Here is a 26001-nt window from a genome sequence, read left to right as displayed (position 1 = left end):
GTAAGTATTATGTTTTTTCCTAAACAGTTCATTTCTTGTAAAAAAAAAAAAAAAAAAAAAAAAAAATTGAAAAAAAAAAAATAAATAAATAAATAAAAATAAAATATATATACTCAGATCGAAACCAAAACCTAAAAAGAGTAAGTAAAGACGATGACCATTAAGTCAGCTTGACACAATCTTTCAAAAGTGTTTTCAACCCTACTTATCCTTAACATAAGGAAGCTGTCATATGGACGATTCACACATACGCAGTCGTGAAACAGTCAACAGATAAAAATCTGGTAACCCCTCAAGTACCAAATTTTCAATTTTTACCCCTTAGCAGCCCTTTTTTCTGGATGAAAACTGATTAACAAGTTGCCCTACATGTTTGAAAACCCTATATACCAAATTTCATGTTTGTAGATCAAAAATTCATTGAGTATACAGGTTGAGAATGGTTTTCTTGCATGCACACACAGTTACTAACTTATATATATAAGTATTTGCCTTAAAAGTGTTAAGTTCCCACCCCCAAATAACAGAAACTCCTTTTTTTCTATGTGAAAAGGGAAAAAAAAAAAAAAAAATTAGGAGGCTGCAAACTTAAAACGACAAATAAAGTTAAGGATGTCCTCACTGAAAGTTTTGGTTGTGTTTATAAGATTTCCTAATTTCTTATTGATTAGTTTGAGGTCATCCATATATACAAGATGGTTTATTTTTGTGTGTGTCTGAATATCTATTTTAAGTTCTTCAATTGCCTGAACATCTTAATTTTTTTTGATCATTCAGCCTCTTTATTATGCTCTTGTTGCTTCTCCCATATGTTGCCGTAGAATTGTTTTGTTTCTATCAGGTTCATTGTTCAATTTTTATTCTTCCCTCATTGTTTTGTGCCTGTCTCATTTGTTCAAAATGCAGTGTACTGTTTTCTCCATGTAGTCGTATCTGTTCTTGTATTCTTTCTAGACCAGTTTGCTGCTTCACTTATGTAGTTTACCATTTCGTCTCTTCATCCATAGAATTTACACTTGCTGTTTTCTTGAATTATATTATTATTTCATCTATGTCTGAGTTGTCTTTGTTTTATTAGTCATTAACTCAATATTTTTGCCTGCAGTGGACATATTTGATGAAAGATACAATTAAAGACTCCTTTTAATAGTTTAAAATACACTATGCCTCTCTCCAACTGCGGAAATTATTCTGCATAACTAAGAGATTCTTGAAAGCTCATAAATTTGCGGGTGAAAATTGGTAATCTCTTCCTTCACTTCACACCATCCGACTACAAAGGCAAGAAAAGAAACCAAACCGCCCAACTGCCGAGATCACTCAAGATGACTCGGCTGGTAAATTAGCATATACAACTCGTGACATAAACAATAAATTGTACTGTTTGAGCATGCTCGTACTTCTGGCCTTGACTTCCGGCCAACCAAAATACTCAACTTGACAGATGTATAATTCAAGTTCTTTATTTTGCAAAAAACATTTGCGCATTTTGTGGGCTCCCAGATTTGTAAGGTCTCAATAGTTCTTTCTTCAATAATGATTAATTAAAGAGTCTGTAGTTTAGTGCTTTCTATTACCATGAAAGCTAAAAAGTTCAATAGTTCTTGGTGGATAAATATCACCCCTTGCACAATGTTCCTAAACAGAAATTATAGTGATCCTTCTAGACTGAGGAAGGAAAGGAGTACGAGTTTTGAAGAACCACAATTCAATTATTGCAACAAGTTGAACATAGAATAAGTCCAGGTATGTTTTACAAACAGAAATATTAATCCATATCCCATTTTTTAGGGAATTTTAGTAGCGGCATCAAGTTTCTTATTGCCTACTACAAAGTAATCAGGCGAGAACACATTTCCTAAATTGGATTTACTCTGATAAAAATTAACACGTCTGATCGAAATTTTCTTGGAACTGAAAATGGCGCAACCAAATTTAGCACGTAAAACATCAAATCTTGTTATTTCGTTTAAATAATGGAAAATGTTTTTATATACAATTCCCAGCATGTAACAGTAAAACGTTTTAGCAGCGAATTTCTAACAGTTTTTTGCAACAATAAAGTTTTTAAAATAAATTTTTAAAAATTGATTAAAAAAAAAAATATCCTTACTGAAATTAGATATTCAATTGCCTTTTCTTTGCATCTTGGAATGTCTATAATTAATAATAAGAGTAATAAGAGGTTCATATAGTTAAATTAAATCATTGTGTATATAAAGGAAATTTAGACCTCTGTATTGTGTATTGCCTTCTATGAATCTAAGATACAAACGGAAGCAGATTAAGATAATGGAATAAGCAATACAGATTCACTTATATTGATACATGTTGTTTTATATTTTACATATATTCCGTCTTACTTGTGTTAGTATGATCAAGTGGAGGATCTGTATTGTAATATTTCGGGAAATATCCCTTCATCAGACATGTGTTCAACTTTCAAACATGCATATTATGGTTATTGTAAAATGAGCAAATTCCACAGAAATTGGAAATTAATTCATTTGTTTTAAAATCTCTAATTATTTAAGCTTAATAATATAGGGCTTGTGTTGATACTCAATATTATTTATTTTATTTTTATATATTTTATTCATTTTTTTCTTATATTTATAATTCTCATTTTTCTAATTTTTTAATTTTAATTTCTGCGATCTTATCGAAATGGTTAGCATTTAAATTTAACTATTAAGAGACAAGTAACACGTTTTTACATCGATGAAACAGACAAACAAAACCCTAGAAATTTACAAGGAAGATATCTTAGCTTTGGTCTCGTATGTATAGAATCCGTTTTATGTAACAACCATGTGATTTTTGTGACGTTTTGTTAGAACTTTTTGTAAAGGTGTGGGTGGAGCGTACATATTTTCAGGTGGAAGTTAATTTCCTCAAGAAAAGTTTCATTATTTTTGTTTTGTTTAACCTTGAACTTATCTTGTACCTTGTTGCTTTCTTTTCTTTCATCTTAAACATTAATTTCTGAAGGTAAATATTATTTCGGACATGCATAGCAAGCCAAGTACAACAAAAATAGGTGGAAGAGACGACAGTTTTATCTGGATAAACATCACAATCATGTTCAGATAGTTATCTTATCTTTTGTACACATGCTTTTACATTATATATATATATATATATATATATATATATATATAGCCAGTAGAGTTTAGTTTCCTAGAAATACATCCAATGAAACAACATGTGTCTACCAAAGAGTGCTCAATGAGTGAACAGAGCAGGTATATTAAATTTATTTATACAAACATTAATGGCTACATATGTGCATACATGTTTCTGTAATCCCCCAATGCGGGTGATTACAGAAACATGTATGCACATATGTAGCCATTAATGTTTATATAAATAAATTTAATATATATATATATATATATATATATATATATATATATATATATATATACTAGCATGGGTACCCAGCGTTGCCTGGGTTGATATGAAGTTCCATTTGAAACATGCCTGCAATACTAATCATTTTCATCATGGGTAACGTGGATACCCCCACAACAATTGCAAAAATAAAAGACCGGATAAAAACATGTAAATGTAATCGCCCCCAAAAAGTATCTGATACCCTCTCCACCAGATATTTCGGCAGAAGGGATCACTGTCCTAAGAAATCACGATTTTGTGAACCTAAAAAATTAATGCGTGCGTTTATTTTTTTATTTTGGTAAATGTGTAGTTTAGCGGCGTAAATTTGCCAGACAAAAAAATATAAGAACTATTTATTTTTATATAAAACACATTGTTAGATTCAAAGGCTGAAATAAAACCAGATAAAAAATTTCATTTTTATTATTTTTTTAATCATTTATATTTATTATTCGAGGCCGCTATATTGCTTTTAAAATTTGGCCTTTCTAAGGTTTGGCAGATTGGCCTTTTTAAGCTCTTTCATGAACTATGTTTTTGGCCGCCATATTTTCTTTTGTAATGAAAGAGCATAAAAAAGGTCAAATTTGGCCTTAAAAAAGCTAATCTGTCAAACCTAAAAAAGCCAAATTTTAAACGTGTAAGGTGCGCACATTAAGTCTAATAAAAAATGATAAAACAAAGATGAACTTTTTTTTGTTTTATTTCAGCCTTTGTTTTATATAAAAATAGCTTTTATAATTTTTTTTGTCTGTCAAATAATTTACGCTGATAAACTACACATTTACCTTTATTTTTTGTAAGGGCACTTTTTTTTTTACTGTTTTTTTTTTTTTTTGTAGATAAAGGAAATTTTCGATTTGCTTTTTATTTGTCGTTTTATGTTTCTAATGTAATCCCCCCCCCCAAAAAAAAAATTGAATTCGTCATATTTTGGGGTTCGTTTTGTTTATTAAATTGTCAGGTGAAAACTGAGAAGATTCTCATAAAAAATAATTAAATTTATCGTTATTTTATGTTTCCAATGTAACCCCCCCCCCCGAAAAAAAACAAATTGTATTTGTCAGATTTTGTCCCCCCCACCCCTCAATCGCCAAACTTGAAAAAATGCTAGCGGTGACATGTCTCGTTGAACGCTTGGTGGCCAAACAGTGGGTGCTCATTTTACGTTAAATTTATATAAAAAAGTGATCCCCCACTCTAACATGTTACATCTTTTTTTTTCAAAATTTCTTCTCATAATATTTATAAAGGCTGTTTAAATGTATTAGGCTGAAAAAAAGTAGATCTCCATTTTTTTAGGGGTTAAACGCCGCTGGGTCACGTTGTATAAAGTTACCTTTTTAATTAGAAAATGAAGTTTATAATCGATGAAATTAATGCAAAAAAAGAAGAAAAAAAAAAATGAAAATTGCAGAATTTAGAGGGGGGGCAGTAGATCTTAATTTTTTAGGCATTAAACGACGCTCCTTTTAATGAATAAAATAAAACAAACAAATGAAATCTTTTCAGTTTTTTCGTAAGTGTTTTTTTTTTAATATTTAAAAAAAAAAACAAAAAAAAAACAATAAAAGCCAAACATTTTTCTATCTACACGGAATTATTTTTCCAGCTAGAAACTTAATGAAATTACCGAATAATATTTGGTGAACATTTTTTTTTTTTATGGATAACATCTAGGGGCAAATAACCCTAAAAAAAGTTTAAAAAAGAAAAGGTTGCACTGTTGGAAATATTAATTCCAAAATAAATTAAATTAAATATATTATCAATATAATTGTTGTTTAAAATTTATTAAATAACAGTTTTAAATAGAATACTTAAAATAATTCTCTTGCTAAAAACATTACCTAAGATAGCACTATTTAGTAAAATCGATCTTTCTTAATGTCACATGCAAATAAGGTGATCTCTTAATTGTATATTTTTTGCAAGAATCATACTATATATAGAAATAAAAGATTAAAATAAGACACGTTTTGTATATATTGAACAAACAAACAAGCAGACAGGAATACAAATTTATATATATATATATATATATATATATATATATACACACACACACACACACACGCACTAGCAGGTCGCCTGGCATTGCCCGATCGTAAAATATGCTTAAATGTGATATTTTGATTAATGCAGATTTTGTATTATATTATATTGGACCCAATATATAGTAATGATTTAAAAAGTTAAAAAAAAAAATTACTTGTGTGCCACCATGGAGAATCAAAACCAAAACGTTTAGTTTACGATTTACTTTTTTCTTTGATGCTAATGCCGAGCTATGAAGACATGTTTGCTGCAAGGCTGAAACTTAAAACATGAACCAATAGCTATTACGTTATGCATGCATATTCGTAATGCTGTCATTTGACTATCACCTGGCAAATTTCATTTCTTTAATTTTTATACCAATTTTCCCCGGCTAAAACCCAAATATAAAGTTCTGCATGAGTTCGAATACCCTATATATTAAGTTTTATGTCTGTAGACAAAAAACTGACAGGAGTTTGGTAGGCAAAATCTTTTAGACAAATATATGTATGTATACATAAATATACATAGAAAGAGGTTTTTGTTTACTATAACCGTTTTACGCAAATATTATGCAAGTATAAATCATGTAGAATATCTGCATAAATATAATTACATGTAATAGTTTACTAAAGATGATTATCCCATAAGAAAACCGAAAAAAAAAAAAAAAAAGATGGTAATTAAAATGAATGTTTAAAAGAATATGCAAATTAGCTAGATCTTTTACCGATGTATGCAATTCCATGGCACATATATAACAAAGTTGTATTTTCTTTTTAAATAAATAGAAAAAAGGGGTTTTTAATATCAATACACACACAAAAAAAAAATTATAGAAGTGTGTGTGTGTGTGTGTGTGTGTATATATATATATATATATATATATATATATATATATATATATATATTATGGGGGATCTATAAACCTATAAACAGTAATTTACAGTAAGTTTTTTTTTTTTTTGCAGACTTTACATATCTCCATTTTCATTTTTTAAATCTTTTCTCTTCTCCAAATTCTTTTTTCATTCCATAAAAAAAATAAAAAAAGAAATGGCTAGAAAATTTAAGAACATCCATTTGTCTTCTGCTATTCAACGAAATGCATATAAGACATACTATAAGGAAAATTCAGGCATTAAAAATAAACTAATAAAAACTTATGAATGTGAATTAATTACATGTTTTGTTTTTGGAATGATAAATGAAGAAAACTAATTCATGACGGATAAAAAAAATTTACATTATTAAATGTTTGAAGATTATTTTCTCCTGCAATCAAATTCCAGATTGCAAATTTTAAGTTTTCAATTTTTATATATATTTTCATTTCTGGACTATTTACTTCCTCTGATGAGAAAATTATAGATTTCCAAAACTCCATGGATTCAGGAATAACATCTATTATTATTCCGTATCTTTGAACATTTGATGATTCAATAAATAATGTAATATTTTTAATCCGTCATCAATTAATTTTATTCATTTATTAATGCTCTCTCTAGAATATTGAGCATCACTTTCAAAAATTTTTTTAATGTTTATATTTTCTAATTTCTTTTTTTTTTTTAATTATCAAATAATCAAAAATATTGAAGTCACAATATGCACACATAAATTGGTCCATTTAAAATTATGAGAAAAATCTGGATCTACTTGTAAGACATTCACAGTAAGAACTCCTTATACGAACACTGAAAAGAACTTTCTTCATTCATGTGCCTAATATTGAACAGAGTTTCTTACCAAGAATTTCTCATCTGTGAAACGTTGCCAATGCCACAATATTACTTCCCTGAAGACTACAACATGATCGTCTTCAAATCTAATGCCAATAAACTGTCCTCATAAACCAAATTTTATTAAGTTCATTTATTTTCAATCTACTCATATTTATCAATATTCAACCGACAATTGACCCATCTCATTAACTCATCCTTAAGTGGCTTTTAACCTTGATAAATCATAAAGGTTTAAAAAAAAAAAAAAAATAGCTTCTTGACAAATTTGTGTAACATGATTTGAAAACTGAACAAAAATATTCTATAAACATTAACTTTTTTATTATTAGAATAGGAATCTATGTCCCCTCCATTCTCTGTAAAACAAACAAAACACGTCTAGCTACAACCACTGTCGATTTTCATTTGTCTCTCTGCCTAAAACTAGACGGAACTTCCATGAACAAAGTTTCTTTCCTAGAACTACATGCTTATGAAACAATATTGTGGGGCTACTTCCCAGCTGACTATACCGTTGTTATTTTCAAATCCAATGTAAACAAATTTTTATTGAGCTATCCTTTTAAATAATCAGATTCTGCCAAACTTCCATTATTACTAATCATCACAATGTTGTATAATCTTATCCTCGAGTGGTCTTTAGGCCATGATAAGTGGTAACTCTTAGTAATAAAAAGAAATTAACTTTTTTTTTTTTGGTTACTATTTAAATTTTGCCTAAGAAATACGGAAAGCATTTGGTGAACCATGATATTAAGACTGGGGTCAATTTACAGTTTATTTCCAACTAAACAATCACCTTTAAATTGACTGCTTTTGTAGGTTTCTGGGTTCTGAAAATGAATATCACATTTAAAACTGTCTCTGACAAATAGTTTTCCTGATATTAAGTCACTGTTTTATTTTTCCAAACTGATATGTTGCCATGTTTATTTTGTAAACATCCACCGAAAAGATAAACAAAACAACTTCAACTTGAGTAAAACGAAATGGTGACCAATGAAAACCATTAAGCAATACATTGAAATAAAACAATGTCTTAATCTCAGGAAAACTATTTGTCGATCACAGTTTTAAATGTTGTATTTATTTTCAACAGACCTGAAAATCTATAAAAGCTGTTATTTTAAAGGCGAGTGTTAAGTTAGACCAAGACTTATTAACCGACTTAAAAAAGATTTAAATCGACCAAAACTTATTAATGGCAATATATGTATATGGGGCATCGATTATAGTTTTTCATTCACTCCCTAGTACATACAAGAGGGTTCATCTCTAGAACTTCAACCATAATCCCCCAAATGAACTTTAACGAGTGCTGTTAGAGATCCCTGTTAGAGACATTTCAATTGATAGTAAGGTACCAAATCGATTTTCCGAAAACTGATGGTCTAGCATGATCGACCAAAATGTTGTGCAAATCATACTCAGATGAGAACAATCCCAATAATCCAAACAGAATCCGTGGAAATTCCATGAAATAAGAAAAATATTTAATCAATGTATTTTGATAAAAGATGACATTTTTATGGATAGTGCAAATAATTTTTTTCGGCAGAAAACCCAATATGTAGCAAATATGACCTTGTTAATATTTCTAAGAAAATAGCGTCCATTGCATTTTAAATATTGTACTAACCTAAATAAAATGAATTAAGTAATAAAAAAAAGGTAATATTGTGCTACATAGTTTAATACAAATAAAATAAAATTGTAAGAATCTTTAATTTACTTCTTCAGTCCAGCACCTCTTAGCTGACAGTATTGTTTTCTATCCCCTGTTTCTTTTGAATGTTCTCTTTTTTACATAACGTTTCGCTGACTTCTTTCTTCGGTGAAGAACCACTGCATCATGTCAAAATTACGGGTTCCTTTCTCACATAATTACAACAATGATCATATTACTATATTAAAAAAACGAGGCTACATCAAAGGGCGGTCACTTATTCTTTTTCAAGGTTGCCAGATTGACTTTTTTAAAGCCAACTTTTGCAAATTTGGCCTTTTTTTATGCAGTTTAATCTTCAAAAATTGTATTTAGCCTTTTTTCAAAGTGCAACATACGAACTAAGGATGGAACAAGCAGAATATCATATAGATGGAGGATAATTGTTCATTTTTAAATATTTTTAAATTCAAAAGTTTTTACAAAATTAGAATGAATTAAAAAAGTTAACAGCAGCAACGGAATTACTGAAAAAAATTTTTTTTCAAAAATATTATTAAAGTTTATTAGAAATTTTCAATAAAAAATTAGGGGGGGGAAAACATGCTTTTTGTAAATTTGTTTTGAATACTTTAGATCAGGGTTTCCCAATGAGGTTTGTATTACCCACCGGGGAGAAGGAGGGGGGGCATAAAGAGACTTCAGGTGGGCGGTAACCAAATTTAGCATATAGAGAGTCTCTGAGATCCTGGGGGGGGGGGGTGAAAGAGCTTCTAGTAACATTAAGTGTTTCTGAACTTATTGCTGATCATCAATAACAATCTGCACATTGATTGGTGATTCCTGCGATTATGATTTTTATTTTATTGATTATTGTATTAGCAATTTTTATTGATTATTGTATAAGCCACTTGATTTATAGTTGTCATGTTCCCATTCGATCGATAATGTAGAATTTTATTGAATAAACATTTTGAATGTTCATTTATTTTCACTTTAATTATGGACTAACACTACTACTAACATTATTATGTAAGGATGCATGTAGGGAGGGAGGCGGTAGTAGGTATTCGAGTGTTCTGGATGGGGGGGGGCGTTTGGCGAAAAAGGTTGGGAAACCCTGTTTTAGATGATTTGTATGAAAGAAGAACAGACAATGCTTATTAGAAGAGCATAATCAAAAAGTCAAGGAAAAAAGTAGTTAAAATGTTAAAATATGTTTACGTTAAGATCAGACAAAACATGCTTTGCATTATCAAGTTTTTTTTTTGTTTTTTTTTTTTCAAAAAATCAGATGTTTTAATTAAAGAATAAAAATTAAAAACATACAAACTTGTGATAAGTTCAGAAAAAGTTTAACAACAAATTTTAAAAATTATGTTTACAAGTTTTTAATTGAAACAATGTCAAGGAGAGAATCAGTTTCATCTATTATATAAAAAGATAGTTGCTCTCACTATTATTTTTTTCTCATCAGTTTGTTCCAGCTGGGGATGGGGCATCCTACCGAATGCCAAACATTCATCAGCTAACCCAGAGAGATATTTTTAAGATTCTGGCCATGCCTTTAACTGCAATGGTTTGAATCTCTCTTGCACTTGGTTAAACGGGTATACTTGTACATATGTATTAGTATGTCCAGCTAAAACTAAAAAAAAATTTTTTAAAAAACGGTGAAAAAATACCCACAAAGTCGGTATTTCTTTATCGATGTCACCTTGGATAAGAATGATCTAAAACTTTATTTTAACTTGTCATCCACTGACCTTAGCTGGTGCAATTTCATCAGAGAGGGGCAGTTTTCCAGCCAGCTTATATACTAAATAAGTATGAATAACTGATCAATTAAGGAGTTCATTTCCTTACAAGGTGTGCGTGTGCGTATATCCACGAATAAATATATTTTGAATGAGCTTTATTTTTTACAACTTCTTTCTCAAGGGAAGATATTTGCTAGTCTTTCTTTACTCTTGCTATTTGCATAAAAAGTGCTCGACTGAGGTTCATTCTTTGGTTTCTCCTTATAAAAGCACTTTTCCCTATACATGTCTGACATCAAACAGAATTTTCTATGTACAGCGTTTCTTTCCAAGAAGTTCCAATTAGTAGAACATGTTGCCAGGGCACTACTTCCATGAAGTCTACAACATGGTTATTTTCAAATTTAATGTCAATAAATATTGATCATAAATCGTCCTCATAAGTCATCACATATTCCAAGTGAGCATTTCCAAAAACAGAAATTGTACACAGCATTTCAAAGACGATAGAAAAACATGTATTATTTGGATTCTTCGGAATACTGTTCTCATCTCGAATGTCATTTTCATAACGTTTCAGTCGATGTAACCTTCAACCTTCTTCAAGTATACCTTATTAACCTCGAGAATCTTTCTGTCAGACTCAGGAATTTACGCAAAATTTTGTATGAAACCCTTTATTTAATCTATGGGGAACCATGCTCTCGTTCAGTCAGCCATGAAGGTGCAATTGTATTTTGAGCGTCGTCACACTGAGGATTGAACCTTCAACCTCCAGAAGAGTAACTTTACAATTGAATTCTACCAAGTATTTTATCCATAGATCGAGAGTATACTATCCATGTGGATTAAATAAAGGGTTCTGTTCCAAATTCCATGCAGATTCCCAACAAAATACGCCAGAAGGTTGGAGGTTACATCGACCAAAATGTTGTAAAAATAACAATCAAGATAAGAACAGTAGTCCAAAGAATTCAAATAATACTATTCTTATGTTTACCAGCATTTCAGGGACAATACAATGGAGAACAATGCTCACAGTATACAAACCCAGAGCACAACTGATGCTCCAAAATCTGTTCACGTCAAACGATAACCTATGAGTTTGGGTTTTACTCTATTCATAAGTTATACATCTTTCAAAATAAAAATTTGTCTGCAAAAATTTTTGTGAAAGAAAAAGCTTGTTTGTGGACCAAAATATAAAAATAGAATAAGAACATAGTTTATTTTTTGACCGATAAGAAAGAATTGAAAGCAATTTTTGTCCAGAGCTCCATAAATAATTTGAAAATTCTGAGTGTTGTAAACAAACATTTTAAAGACAATAGAAAAACATTCAAATTCAGGCAATTTTGTCAGACTTAATCAAAAAGTTGAATATTTTTGAAAAAGAAATGATTAAAAGATAAGCCTATCCCAAACAAAGTTTTCCCAAACAAAAAACAAAGAATGATGCACAATTTTTTCAAACGCCACAATTGCAAGATCACTTGAAGCCAAAAGCCACAAAAATATCTGAGTCACAGAACCAGAAATATGCAGAGGTTTGCAAATGACCGCAGAACACGAGTGGAAGATGCACTGGATGAACCTATAGCCAAATTCAAGTGCACATACCAGTAATCTTGTTCGAAATTAAAAAAAAAAAAAAAAAAAAGAGGCAAAATATATAGCAAAAATAAAAATATATATATAATTAAAAAAATGAATTTTGTTTATTTTTACCCATGTATAAACATGTCATGTTTATTTAATTGTTGAAAAGTGAATGTCTTACCTTTTCTTTAAACCATGGTACTTTAATGCTCACAAACCTAAATATAAACAGCTGAAAACCCTCAACAAGAAGCAGAATTATCTCCCCTTTCCGACCTTAGTTCATAAAATAGGCACTAGCAGGCTTTAGAATTTCAGATTCATTCTTATGGCAAATTATAATTAGCAACAAATAATTGTTCGATCGACCTTGATTATTAAAACTCATCATCGCTGCTCCAAAGACAAGCTTCTGAATGCAGTTTTAAGGCATAATTTGATAAGCCAAGCTTTCCAGTAACCTTTGGAAATATTTTTTCCCCACAAGTTATCATCAAGCAAAAATGTGGCAGGAAGTTAAAAGCCTGAAAATCATTTGGAATTACATTTTTTTTTCTTTAGAATAAATTAACTATATATAAAAAAAATAACAGAAAAAATAGAAGGAAAAAAAAACCAGCCTTCAATTTTTTTTTTTTTAATGATAAAATGATCAGATTCACGATTTAAAATTAGTTTGCATTAAATAATTATCTGCTGCACAATAACAAAAAATATAAAATTAGGGTACTTATGCAGAGAATGACCCGTTTATCCATGGATATTGCACCGGCATATTCTGGTAGCTTACATAAACTATCGGAATATGCCAAATGCTGATCAAATTTTAAAACAGAAAAAAAATCTTGATAGAAAACATTTATCGTATAGTAATTTTAATGAAAAAAAGAAAATACAATTAAAAAAAAAAGTCAACCTACAGGAAGTTTCATGAATATTTTTTTTATGTAAAATGTGTATCAACAAATGAAAACTTTGTTTTAAGTTGTTTTTTTTTGTAAGAAAGTTTTTGAAAACAATTTTTATTGTTCTTTTGTAAAAAATGTTTTTTGTATTTTGGGAGGTGGGGGTTAGTTAAGAAATGTTGCTGTTTTAGGATTTTTTTATTCATTTTTTACGAAAAAATTTTATTAACTGTTGTCTGCTGAGATTTTCATTGGATAAACATACAACATGCTTGCATTGTCGTTTTGTCAAGCTATTTTCAGTGGCGGAGCATTTCATCATCTTCCAGGTTTACATAAACTTCCAGATTATGCAGAGGCAACATGCATGAAAAACGGGCCATTCTCTGCATAACTACCTAAATTAGCTTAAATAAATAAGCACATAAAAAAAAGCTAATAAAAGTTGGGGGAGGGTTAGGGTTATACATTAGTAAACTAAAATGATCTTTCAAACGCCATACATCAGAGGAGTATGATTAAAATTTCAAATAATCATGAACACGACCGCAACGTTATATTTGGCATATAACGATAAGGGTGTTTGCTAGTGGACTGGGAGATATGGGTTCAATCCTTGTCAAGTACAAAAGGCTTCTACTACTTAACACTTCTATGCTAAACACTCAATATTATAAGGTAAGGATCAAGTATAAGTGGATCAATCTATGGTAAGAAGTAGAAACCTGCCCTACATTTTTGTGTAATAAGGAATGAAGAGTGAGCCTTTGGTTTGTGTCTGACAATGATCATTTCATTTATTTATATAATATATTTGAATATGAAGAATGTCCATACTGACTGCAGCTAATCCAATGCAGCCCATGTTTTCGAGATGCGAATTTTGATATCTCTTTTCATCGAACCCAATGTTGCTGGCCAGGTACATAAACTGTGATTCTTTCAGTATTATTCCATCTACAGCTTTGATCTCCCCCTCCGCATTGATAGTCAAACTTGTGTTATCCGCATTAACGTAAACACCAATGGCATTTGCAGACTTTTCTAGTTCATGTAACAGCATTTGCACATCAGCGTGGGCTGCATTGGATAAGCTGCGGTCAGTATTGATTTAAAGGCTAACTGACAAACTGAAAAATTAGTTCTTCAGAGCAATGGTGGAGTCTGTTTATCGTGCTACAACCTGGACACTCACCAAAAGATTGGAAAGAAAGCTAAACAGCACATACACCCATATGCTACGAACAGTTAAGTATATCTTGGCAAGATCATCCTTCAAAGCAGCAACTTTATGGCAACCTACCTGCCATATCTACTACCATCAGAGAGTGACGTCTATGATTTGCCGGTCACTGTCACAGGAGCAGGCAAGTGCTGATGAGAACTGTATTGTTGTGGACCCTACGGCACAGGCGCTCGAGCATAGGACAACCTAAATCAACATACATACAGACAGGTCTCCGTTCAGTCTCAAAAGACAAAGGATACCCCCTGTAGGGGCAGCTGCACATGTAATTGTGAGGCAAGGGTTACACAATCGTCAACCACACCTCTCCTGAATCAACACCGAGTCCCATGGCAAGGAGAAGTCCAGGACAACTGGAAACAATGCCAAGATAAGCGGGGGAGCACATACAGCACCTGGAAGTCCCAAATGGTCACTCATTTAGTACTGACCAGGTTCAACATTGCTTAACTTCGGTGATCCGACAGGAACCAGTGTGTCAACGTGATTATGCCAGACAAGATCCACGTAGATCCAACAAATTGCAGATGACACGAACTGTGATCCTGAAGATCTGAGGCAGCTGATGGAAGACAGGAAGATCTGGAGAGAGAAATCACATTGGTCCGCGCAAGGAATCTGACCAAATAGATATGGATAGATGCAGAATAAAGTGCATTTAAACATGGCTATACGTTATATATAAAAGAAAAATTCTCTCTTCTGCTTGTCCAGCTGTAACCCAGAATCTACTACAGATACACTAATAAACCTTATCTATGAGGTCACCAGAGGTCAAATTAGCGACTTTGGGGTTAGAAAAAAGAAAAAATCTTTTCATTTAAGAAATCAAAGGAAATAATTCCTTTAATTTTAAAGCTATTTCCTTTGATCATTTATAATTAAAGATAATAAAAATAATAAAATTGATAGCATAAGGGGTCAGTGCTAAGAACAGGAGAACATGTTAATGTGCTTTGTGTTTCATCCAAACTAAATATTGAAACTTCAACCTCCAGAAGAGTGTAACTTACAACTGAATTTTAACAAGTACTATATCCACTATGCTGTGGGTTATTACACAAGGACTGTGGATTAAATAAAGGGTTCTGTTTGAGATTCCTGAGTTTGACAAGATACACAGGTTGAAAGTTACATTGTCCAAAGCATTATGAAAATAACACTTAAGATGAGAATAGTAGTTTAAAGAATCCGAACAAAGAATCACTCATCTCAAAAATTGAAAAATATACAAAACTCTGAAGTAACTAGATCCTTGATATGAAGAAAATTGTTGGCAGGAGATATAAATAGCCTCAGCATCTCTACCGCAGTTCTCTCCTACAGAAAGATGTCACTACATATTGAGCAAACTACTTATGAGAGACGAATAACAGGTTTCTATCAATGAGGAGATTACTGACAATCTGATGATAATCGAGAAAAAAATCTCACTGCAACAGTACACATTTTCTGTTGACAACCTTTGCTATGCAAATGGAGGAAAGTTATTTTATTCTTTTGAATATTTGAACGTAGTGTTTTGCTTTAATGTTCAATTCCTTGTTATTGAGGTTAGTTAAAAGATTCTGCGAGACAAATGACCCCCTCCCAAGATTTGTCAGCTTTAAATGTTGTAGCAATAAATATTTAAAATAATCGTTTTGGCTTCTTAATCATTCACTTCTTTTTAATTTCAAACTTAAACCTATTGAATATATCTAGTCGTTTTGGAACAAAGATAGTGACAGAGTGCAATACGTTTATTCTAAATCCTTTACAATATATTAATTAGTTTGGTCTTACATGACAGAAGAGTTAAATAGCTACAAAAACAAGGGAGGTAAATCGATTTAAAAAATAAAACTTCAGCAATACTTTCAAAAGACTGGCTGCTCTGGTTTGTACGAATTTAATGAAGTTTGTCCATCAATAAAAAAGTAGGATACAACTTCACATCTGCGTGTTTTTTCTTGCATCAGTGATCACTTTAATAATCATACAAGAGGCTCTCCAAAAGTAATGCTTCCTATTTTTTTATTTTGCTCAAATAGGGGATTTCAAATTGCATTGTTATGATGACTGAACTTATGCATTCATAACCTGAGAATTTCATCTCTGTTGCAGATATTGGCAGTGTAAGACCATAAGAAAGCAATTTCTGTCATGAACAGGTGTCAGAAGCAGACCTGCATCATTGAGTTCCTGGCAAAAGTGAATTAAGAATGGTGGTGACCATGTAGAAAAATAAATTCTGAAGTACAGAAATTGCTCATTTCAAGGGTACCACTTTCGTTTTCATAGCTGTTCAACTTTTTGAATTAAGAAATAGGAGGCTTTACTTTTGAAACAACCCTCATTATATTGAATTTTTAATTAACTATTTCTTATTGACTTCTGTTTTACGGAAGTCTTGCCAGAGAATGCAGAGGAAAAGTTCCTTGCAATTAATACTTACATAATTCCAGCTTAATTTTAAAACTTTACATATAAAACTAGTCTTTATTTTGAAATGCTTTTTTTTTTTAATAGCTTTATTTTTAATGAAATATATTATAATGAAAATATTTTTTTTTAGTCTATACTTTGAATTTTTTTTTTTTGCAGAATATTTTATGATAAAAAAGATATTTCTAAGTTTATATAGAAAATGTCTTTACTTTTAAATAAAAAAATATCTTGAAATAAAAATAGTTCTTTTAGTCATTACATTTAAATGTTTTTTTTTAGTTTACATGAAAAATATATTTAAAAAATTTTAATTAAAATATTTTTATTACAAGATATTTAAAAAAGAAAACATTTAAAATAAAGACCATTTTTATGTAAACATTTAAAATACATATTGAAAATAAAGATGAAATTCTTATGTTTCTGAATTTTTTTAGATGAAAATTGGTTATTCATATTATTTGGATTCTTCAGATTACTGTTCTTATCTTGAGTGCCATTTTCACAACGTTTCAGTCGATGTAACCTCTGACCTTCTACAAGTGTATCTTGTCAAATTTGGGAATGTTTCTGTTGAACTCGGGAATTTGGACAGAATTTTAAACAGACCCTTTATTTACTTCATGAAGCATGATCTTGTGTCGTCAGTTATGACGAAACAGAGGTCCTAAATAATTCACAATTATTTTTTATTTTCAGTCGCCAACACTGAGAATTGAGCCTTCAACCTTTGGGAGACTATCACTTTTACAATTGATTTTTTCCAAGTACTGTAATCACTGTGCCATGGATTCTTGCGGACATTCTAGTACAAATTTTGGGAATCTTAAACCTATTTTTTTTCTAGTTATAAATATTAGCATTTATTACTATTATTACTATATATATATTATTAACTTATTATCTATTATTTATAATTAACGGTTCCCATATTGTGTTAAATTCTACACTAGGTCTACTTAGTAATTGATTATTCCCCAGCATATATGTTGCTTCTTTGAGTCATCTTACTTGCCAGCATTCTTCTATGTCTATAATTTTTACTTCGTCCCATTATGGTAGATGGTTTGCCTTTTCCCTCCAGATATGGTTAGTCATACCTGACTTTTAAATCTCTTCATGTATTACGGCTTTTCGATATTCTTCTAACCGTACTTTTAGTGGACGACATGTCTCACCTTTGTATAGTTTTCTACATTTACATTTCAGAATTACTAAAGTATACTCAAGCAAGACTTGACAAGAATTTTGCTAAACAGAAACCGGAAGTCAAAAAGAAAGTTTTATTTAACATAACCAAATTTTTTTAATATTTAGTATTAATTTTTTATTAAATCAAAAGTATGAAAAAAAAAAAAAAAAAAAAAAAAAAAAAAAAAAAATGCAAATCTACCAGAATACATTTTTTTTTGTCTTCTAAATTTTATCTTATAAAACCCTGTCAGATATTTTTGTTAAGCGGGGTTTGAGGTGGGAAATGTTTGATAAAAGCAATACAATAAGATAGGGTTTAGTGTGCCGTGTAGGTGGACAGTTCTACATTAATTCCAGAGCAACGCTAGTGTATTTCTGCTAGTTTTACACAATTCGAATCAAGCCAAAATGAATAAAAATTAAGCTTGAATATTTTTTGCAGTATTATTTTTTTTATAAAACAATTTTATGATTTGAAAATACTATTTTTAGAAAACATTTATAAAGCCAATTCCTGTGCAAAATATTATTCCGTAGGAGTTTTCATAAAAGCCACCATCAAAGATTTCTCCGAGAACAACCTGTGGTGTTCCTTGGAGTCTAAGTGACAAGTCTCTCCAGATTTCCAGTACTCTCCACCACTTTCAGTAATCTTTGCAAATGAATTTGCATTATCACTACAGCCATTTACCATTGGTTTTCACTAGAATTTGGGTGGCAATAAGCCTCTCCAAAGTCCCAGCTCTCTTTTCACTCATCCAGTGGAGGTCTGGTTAGTGCTTTCTCTCCTAGATATTTCCTTTTGACCTTTCAAATATATGGTGTGGTGCCAGTTGATGCCAACACTTTTGAGGGGTGGGGTTAACATAATTATACAGTTTGGTGTTTCTTTGTGTTTCACTTCTGTAGTGGCTTCTATGTTTGGCTAGTGCCTGTAGCTCATGCGTATTAGTTTCCATATTCAAGGGTTTTCCTTAATATTTCAGCTGTTTTCATTACTGTTATCCATTGTATATTCTCAGTTATCGCTCTGATTCCAATCACTTCCATTCTTTTTCAAAGTTTTTCGGGATTGTTTCTAGTGCTACTATTATTAGTGTTATCTTGACTTTCTTCATCTTCCGTATCCCTTTCAGCTCTCTGGCCAGTTCCATATATTTGCTCTGCTTCTGTCTCCTTGATATTCACCCTGTGGTCTGCTGGAACGGCAAAATCTACAATCTGGCAAGACTTTTCCTTCTTGTTAACTATTATGACATCCGGTTTTTTTGCTTGAATGGGTTTATCTGTTTGTAAATTTATGTCCCATAGGATCTTGTGACTTTCATTTTCAAGTATTACTGTCGGTTTGTGCTTGTAACATTTATCTGAATGTTCAAGATGTAGTTGTTTGCATAATTCCCAGTGTACTGCCTTTCCCACCCGATTGTTTCTATTTTTTTAAATCTTTTTAGGATTTTTCAATAAATGAAAAGTAATTCAAATATTTCAGTCGATTACCTTTTAGCAAATAATAAACAAGTTTTTTCTTCCCGTTTTCTCATTATCAAATGCTAACATTGAATGTCAATGACTACGAGTTCTCTTGTAAAATATGTCTAGAATTCACTGATGATAGTCATCGACTGAAATATTCCATTTTTCATTTATTGAAAAAAAAATTTTCAAAAGTTATTTTAATGTTTTAAAATCTTTGGGATCCTTAAAAATATTAATTCATCTAAAAATATTAACGGATCAATATCTGTACAAGTTTAACCATTAAACATTTTTTATAACCCAATGTTAGAAAATTTAAGCTAGATAGAATCATTTTCTTTTTCAAGAAAAAAAAAATTGGTCTAAGAAAAAATTATTTGGTATCTAAAAAATTATTTGGTATCTAAAAAAAATTATTTGGTATATAAAAAATTGCTCAGGAACCTTTTTTTGGCATTTCTCTATAATGCAATAAAGTTTATATTTAAAGACTTGAAAATGCATGAAAAAGTTATAAAAAAAAATCGTTCTTGTCCAGAATTCCCCCATATTAAAAAACAAAGAAAAATCTGTATGATGCATGTACCCGTGCTGAAACTAAAATATATTGTAAAAATCACATAATTGATCAAGTAGTTTTATTTTTGTAAAGAAAATCATTTTTAAGCAATTAATGGGAATTTGTAGGCATCATAACATAAACCTCACAAGTTTGAATTATTATCCCCCTTGGTTTCTTGACAATTTTTTTTTTTTTTTTTTTTTTAAATGGTGGGAGACAATAACTTCAGGGATATTCATAAAATTTGATTTTCTTATAGTAAAATAAAGCTACTTAAACAATTTATGTGATTTTTGGAATATGATATTTTTGTTTCGTTATCGGTACATCATACGGATTTTTCATTTTTTTTAATATAGGAGGAATTCTGGACAAAAACCAAACAATTTTCAGAAATAAAAAAAACTTATTTTTCTTGTTTGTAATGCAAAAAAAAAAAAAAAAAAAATTAGAAGATTGTGAGAGATAAGCAGTTCTCAAGAAAAGGATGTGTGTGATTGCGATGTAACAACAAATACACACAAATTAAAACAACAAATTCACAATAGCCAGAAAAAAAAAAGTGTTGAGAGCCAACATGCAGAGTGAGTATGAAAAAAAAAATGTGAGGGAAGAGAGAACAAAAAAAAAATCATTATATTTTTTTTACCTTCTTCTGCCTCAATTTCAGCTGCACAAATATACAACAATGGAGCAAAGTTTTAAAAAACAATTTCGTGATGCATGCTTTTTATAATGTTGGTGAACTAAGCTGCATGTAATACACATGGACATTAGTATTATGACAAAAAAAAAATGGTTTAATTTGAAATTGGTGAGTTGTTGTGTAATGGAAGCAATAATGAATATGAACACTGAAAGAAAAGAGGGGAGAGTTATAGGCAGATGGTAAATAAAAATGGATCTAAATTATTGCACATGTTCAGAAAATTCCTGCCTTTTGAAATAAAAATGGCAGAGGGTGGGGTAGTTGCTGGAAAAAAATTGATAGATTTCCTGAGTTCACATTACAAGAAACAGCTGCAATATTTCTGAAAGTAGGAAAATGTTTTCTGAAAAGTTGCTGGAGAGGTAGAGGATGAGGAGTTCAAGAAACGAAACAAAAATTAAAGTAAAAAAGCTTTCAAGCAACTTTAGGTTGGTAGATAGTTTAATTATATAAAACTAGACATTCAATGCGTTTAAAAAAAACGGGCAAAAGTTATAACCCGTTGACTTAGTATGAATGCTTTCTGCCAAATTGATGATTAAATATGAGTAAATTGGTGCCCATTTTTGCATTAACAATTAATTCCTAACTGTGTACCGAACGAATATTATAATACTTAGTTCATTAGTTCACTGCACTTTATAACAATAATCCATACAAAATTTCAGCCAGATCAACCCAGTAGTTTCTGAGAAAAAGTGGAATGGACAAACAGAGAAATATAGGTCAAAATTAAAAAAAAGCAACAACTTAATTTGGGGGGAAAAAATGAGAAAGCAAAAACATTCATTATCCATGACGTTAAATAAGTAAAAAAAAGCACAATAAAATGATTAATAAATAAGGTATTTGGTTAAATTTAGTTGAAAATTCAGTCCTCAGTGCAGACGACACTCCAAATACAATTGCGAATTACTTAGGACTTCTATCCAGTCATGGCTGAAGGAACAACAGCATGCTACTTCCGTGGATTAATTTAAAATTTTGCTCAGATTTCAGAATTTGACAACATACACCTAAAGGTCACAGGTTACATCAACCGAAACCGGAAAAAATGTTTGGTTTCCTTGTATTACATGAAGGCTCTCCCATAGCCTGCCTACCCCCCCCACCTGCCAGATTTAAAGATGTCCAGATTGAACACCTTAGCTTATGCTTAGAGTTTATGGATCAAGAGGAATAAAATATATTGAAGGCCATAATCATCTAACGTCATAAGTTTATTGTAAAAGAGAAGCAGTCAACTTTTTTTTTTACAAAAGAATCATCACTTATCAAGGCCTGGAGGCCACTCAAAGATAAGGGTTAATGAGTGTACGAGCTACCAACAAGATGGCTGATAAAGAAAGCTCAATGCAACATTTATGACCCACTAATAAAACTGCTGTGATTAAATGAAATTATTGTTTTTAATTGTATTTAAATAGAAAAAAAAAAAAAATTAAATGATTTAACATTTTGAATAATGGTGAGTTTTGTAACTCTTGCTTCTCCCTTTTCATTTATTCTTCATGTTTCATAAGCAATGTTTATAAAAAGCGGGAAATAATTGCTTTTTTCTGGATTGATATCTTGTGATACTATAGACTTTTTCCACAAAAAGCGTTAGAAATTAAAATAAATACTACCTCCGGTCGGAAATAGTTGGTGCACAATAATTTTCAGTTTGGTCGGAAATACTTGGTGCATACAAGTTTCAAGTTTTATAAAGCAGTACTTTTGAAAGGAAATACAGGTTAACCAAATAATTATACTTAATTAAATTGACAATTGATTGTACGTACATTCTTACAATGTATGGTTAAATAAATATACAAAAAATTATGCAAAAAGCTAAAACATCTATTTATTCAATTTGTTAATTTACTTTTCAATTCTTCTGATATCAAAATTCAAGTGGGAAGTTTTCCTTTTCTTTCTAGCTGTGCTTTTGACATGTGCTGACGCGTGTAATTGTTGCCACCATCAGCCAAAATTATTTGTTCCATTGTCTCCTGCAATGTCAGGAAAATGTTGTTCAACTTTGATTTTTCTAATTCTTGAAAGCTGGTTTCAACTGCTTCAATTAATTAATCAATATTCTTTGGAGCCTTTTAGTGTTGAATGGATTGGATTGAAGTAACCTAGGTCAAGCACATTCAGATCCGGACTGTTTGCAGGTTAGTTAACCAGTTCAATGTTCAGCCCTAATCTATCCGATTCTTGTTTGAACACCGCATCCGTTGGATGTACATGTGGCTTAGCATTGTCTTATTGAATTATGATTCGTTGTGCAATGGATCCACTTGGCCATTTGTTCTGTGTGGAAACAAGGAACTTTTCAACAAGGAATTCACGAATCGTGATTGTATCCATGACTTTAGTTATTGTTCCAGCAGGCCTGTTTCTGTTGTTACGTTTAGCCGCCTCTTGTTTGACAAATGGCCAAATTCCAATCTTCCCGTCAAAGTAACATTTGCGATGTGGATCCCAACGGGGTTGAGCCACGGCAGCAAGAAACATTACATTTGTAATGAAACGCTTGCTTTTAGTGGTTCTTAAAGGGTCATGTTCATCTTTGCCTAAATAAAATTTCCTTGCATTTTGCGTCATGTAAAACCATTTCTCATCAGTATGTATGACATCAAACATTTCTCTAAAAGTTCCTCGGTTTAAATCCAACTGTGAACGACAAAAATCAACACAACATTTCATGTTTTGTATCGTGAGAAGCGGTTTTACAGCATTTGAATGTGCCTGAATTTCGCCATTTTTCATCCTTGCAATCAACGTTGTCTTAGGTATTCCACATGCTTGAGCAGTAGACCGCAAAGTGGTTCTTTTTCTCAAGGGAATAGTGTTTATTTTTGCCAACTGTGAACTATAGTCCTTTTTTTGGCCACAGAGAAACTTACAGCTCAAAGAATCCATTGGCACCGATATATCGGATGAACTATCTAGTGCTCGTGACCAAATTCTGCCTTCAGTATTTCTTCCTCTACCGAATTTCGTGGCAACATCTTTGATTGCACCTCATTCTAGGATGCACCCTTTAGACCTTTGTAGCAACGCTTGCAGAACTGCTGTTCGTCTTGAATTTGTCAATTCTTTTATCACTTCTGTTTTTACCTTCCACATTTGCATCAACTACATTTTCCATATTTATATAGCCACCGCGGGTATTTTTAAAAATAGATTATATAACAGTCAACAAAGTTATGTGCATAGATTAAACTCTAAATGACTTTTAGAATGAAAACTGTTCTTTTTCAATTAAGCACGCTCTAAAGTACTACCAGTTACTCCCTAAAAAACATTGAAATGGTGCGTAACAAAACCTAAAACGAGGACAGTTTTAATTCTGCACCAACTATTTCTGACCAGAGGTAGTAATAAGTTTTCAGAAGAACAAAGGTATAGGTAGTTGTTCACCAAGACACACAAAAGGAACTAAAATAAGATTGTTAATCAAGGTGTGGCAGTAACAGGAACAAAAGAACTAAACAATGGAAGTCAATATGCTTAGATTTAGTTTACAATTGAGTGGCAACGAGTTTTGCAACAGTTTACAACAGTTAGGGACAGTCTTATGTTTGCGACAGTTGAGGACAGTTTTGAGTTGGGGAACAGTACACAGCTGAAAGCAGGCTGTGGATCTGAGCAAACCAAGATGAGCGGACGTTAACTGACGAACATGTCCTTGACAGAAGATGTAGATGTTAACCTTAGTAGATAGAGGATCGATGATCTCACACACACATGCATCCAGAGCCCAAACGATATATATATATATATATATATATATATATAAAGTGTGCCAGAATTTGTTTCTGTAGCATTATTTTATTTTTATATTTATGAAGCAGTGCACTCCTTCAGCAATTGCGAATGTGTGGGAGAAGTCAACACAGTTACAATAATAATAGAAGACAAATGAGAGGATCATGGAAACCGTGTTGGGGTGGCGATTGTCGAACGATAGAGCACGTGATCTCACAATCTATTCTTTTAACACTTAGCATTGTCTAATTTCTGGCTTTGAAGTATAATTTTTTTTATCTCTTTATATCAAGTGGCTACATGCCTTGTCTGCATTGAAAATGCAGAAATGTGAAATTCTGTTGACAAATAACTAAAAATCACAAAAACTTTTGTTTAAGGTCAAAATAAAATCCTGATTTCAAAAGTAAGACATTAAAATGAAAAAAAAAAAAAAAAAAAAGAAACAAAAAAGAAACAAAAGAAACAAAAAAAAAGAAAAAAGAAACAAGAAAGAAACAAAAGAAACAAAAAAGAAACAAAAGAGAAACAAAAGAAACAAAAAAGAAAAGAAAAAAGAAACAAAAAGAAACAAAAAAGAAACAAAAAAAAAAGAAAAAGAAACAAAAGAAACAAAAGAAACAAAAAAGAAACAAATTTAAAAATGGGGGCAGAAATGGAGAAATTAAAATGAAATTTATCAATTTTACAAATTTCTCCATTTTACAGTTCAAGAAAAAAAGTTTTTAAGTAAAATATTAAAAATAGAATAAATCGCTTTGTCAACAATTATTTGCTGATTGCACTTTTAAGAAAAAAAATCAGTGATTAAAAGTTGCATTATTGATTAGCTTGCATGTCAGTGATTAGTTAATTTGTGCAACTTAAAATGATGAAAAATACTGAAGTTGATTTCACCATTTCAAGTATAGTTGAATTTTATTCAGCTTGAAATAAGAATCATTGTCTAATGAGAAGAGTTGGTAAACAAAAAAGGAAAAAGAATTGAAAAATACAGTAAACCGAAAAATTAAAACAAAGTACAAAAAAAAAAAAAAAAAAAAAAAGACGACGTGGGGAATAAAGTATAGGGTTAAAATCAAAATGCAGCGAGATGTGAAAATAATTTTGGAGTATAATAGCAGAAAAATATCTGAACATTTCAAAGACTGTATTATTTGGACTACTGTTCTCATCTGGAGTCTTATTCGCACAACGTTTTGCTCAATTTTACTCCTGTGGACTAAATGAAGGGCTTTGTTTGAAATTTTGTGCAGATTCCCAAGTTTGACATTGACCAAAACGTTGTGCAAATAACACTCAAGATGAGAACAGTAGTCCAAATAATACAACTTATCAATCCGCGGCTGAAAAATTAAAAAATTTAACTCAAAATTGGTTAAATGAATTTAAAAGAAAACAATAATAGTAATAGTGATATTCCCTTCACATAATTGAGCAACTTTTTAGGTAATGACATTATCAGGATTGCCATTTCACAATGGCTGGGGCTCTGTTTATGTTATCTA

The 26001-nt window shown here is 31.0% G+C and overlaps 1 protein-coding gene across 4 annotated transcripts in view; it reads right to left on the bottom strand.

Annotated features, from left to right (window-relative positions):
* Positions 1–26001, bottom strand: part of LOC145291174 (rho GTPase-activating protein 1-like) — a 290865-nt gene that overhangs the window by 91274 nt on the left and 173590 nt on the right. For 2 of the 4 annotated variants that reach the window (XM_080136719.1, XM_080136717.1), the window contains one exon: positions 20675–20695. The exons of the other annotated variants lie outside the window; for them this stretch is intronic. In XM_080136719.1, coding sequence (XP_079992845.1) covers positions 20675–20695 — 21 coding nt within the window. The remainder of the gene's footprint in view (positions 1–20674; positions 20696–26001) is intronic. 4 annotated transcript variants of the gene reach the window in all.

This window comes from Euprymna scolopes, chromosome 12 (genome assembly GCF_053919585.1).
Source record: "Euprymna scolopes isolate OS-2025 chromosome 12, ASM5391958v1, whole genome shotgun sequence".
Lineage (NCBI taxonomy): Eukaryota > Metazoa > Mollusca > Cephalopoda > Sepiida > Sepiolidae > Euprymna > Euprymna scolopes.
This window is presented reverse-complemented; position numbering and strand designations above follow the sequence as displayed.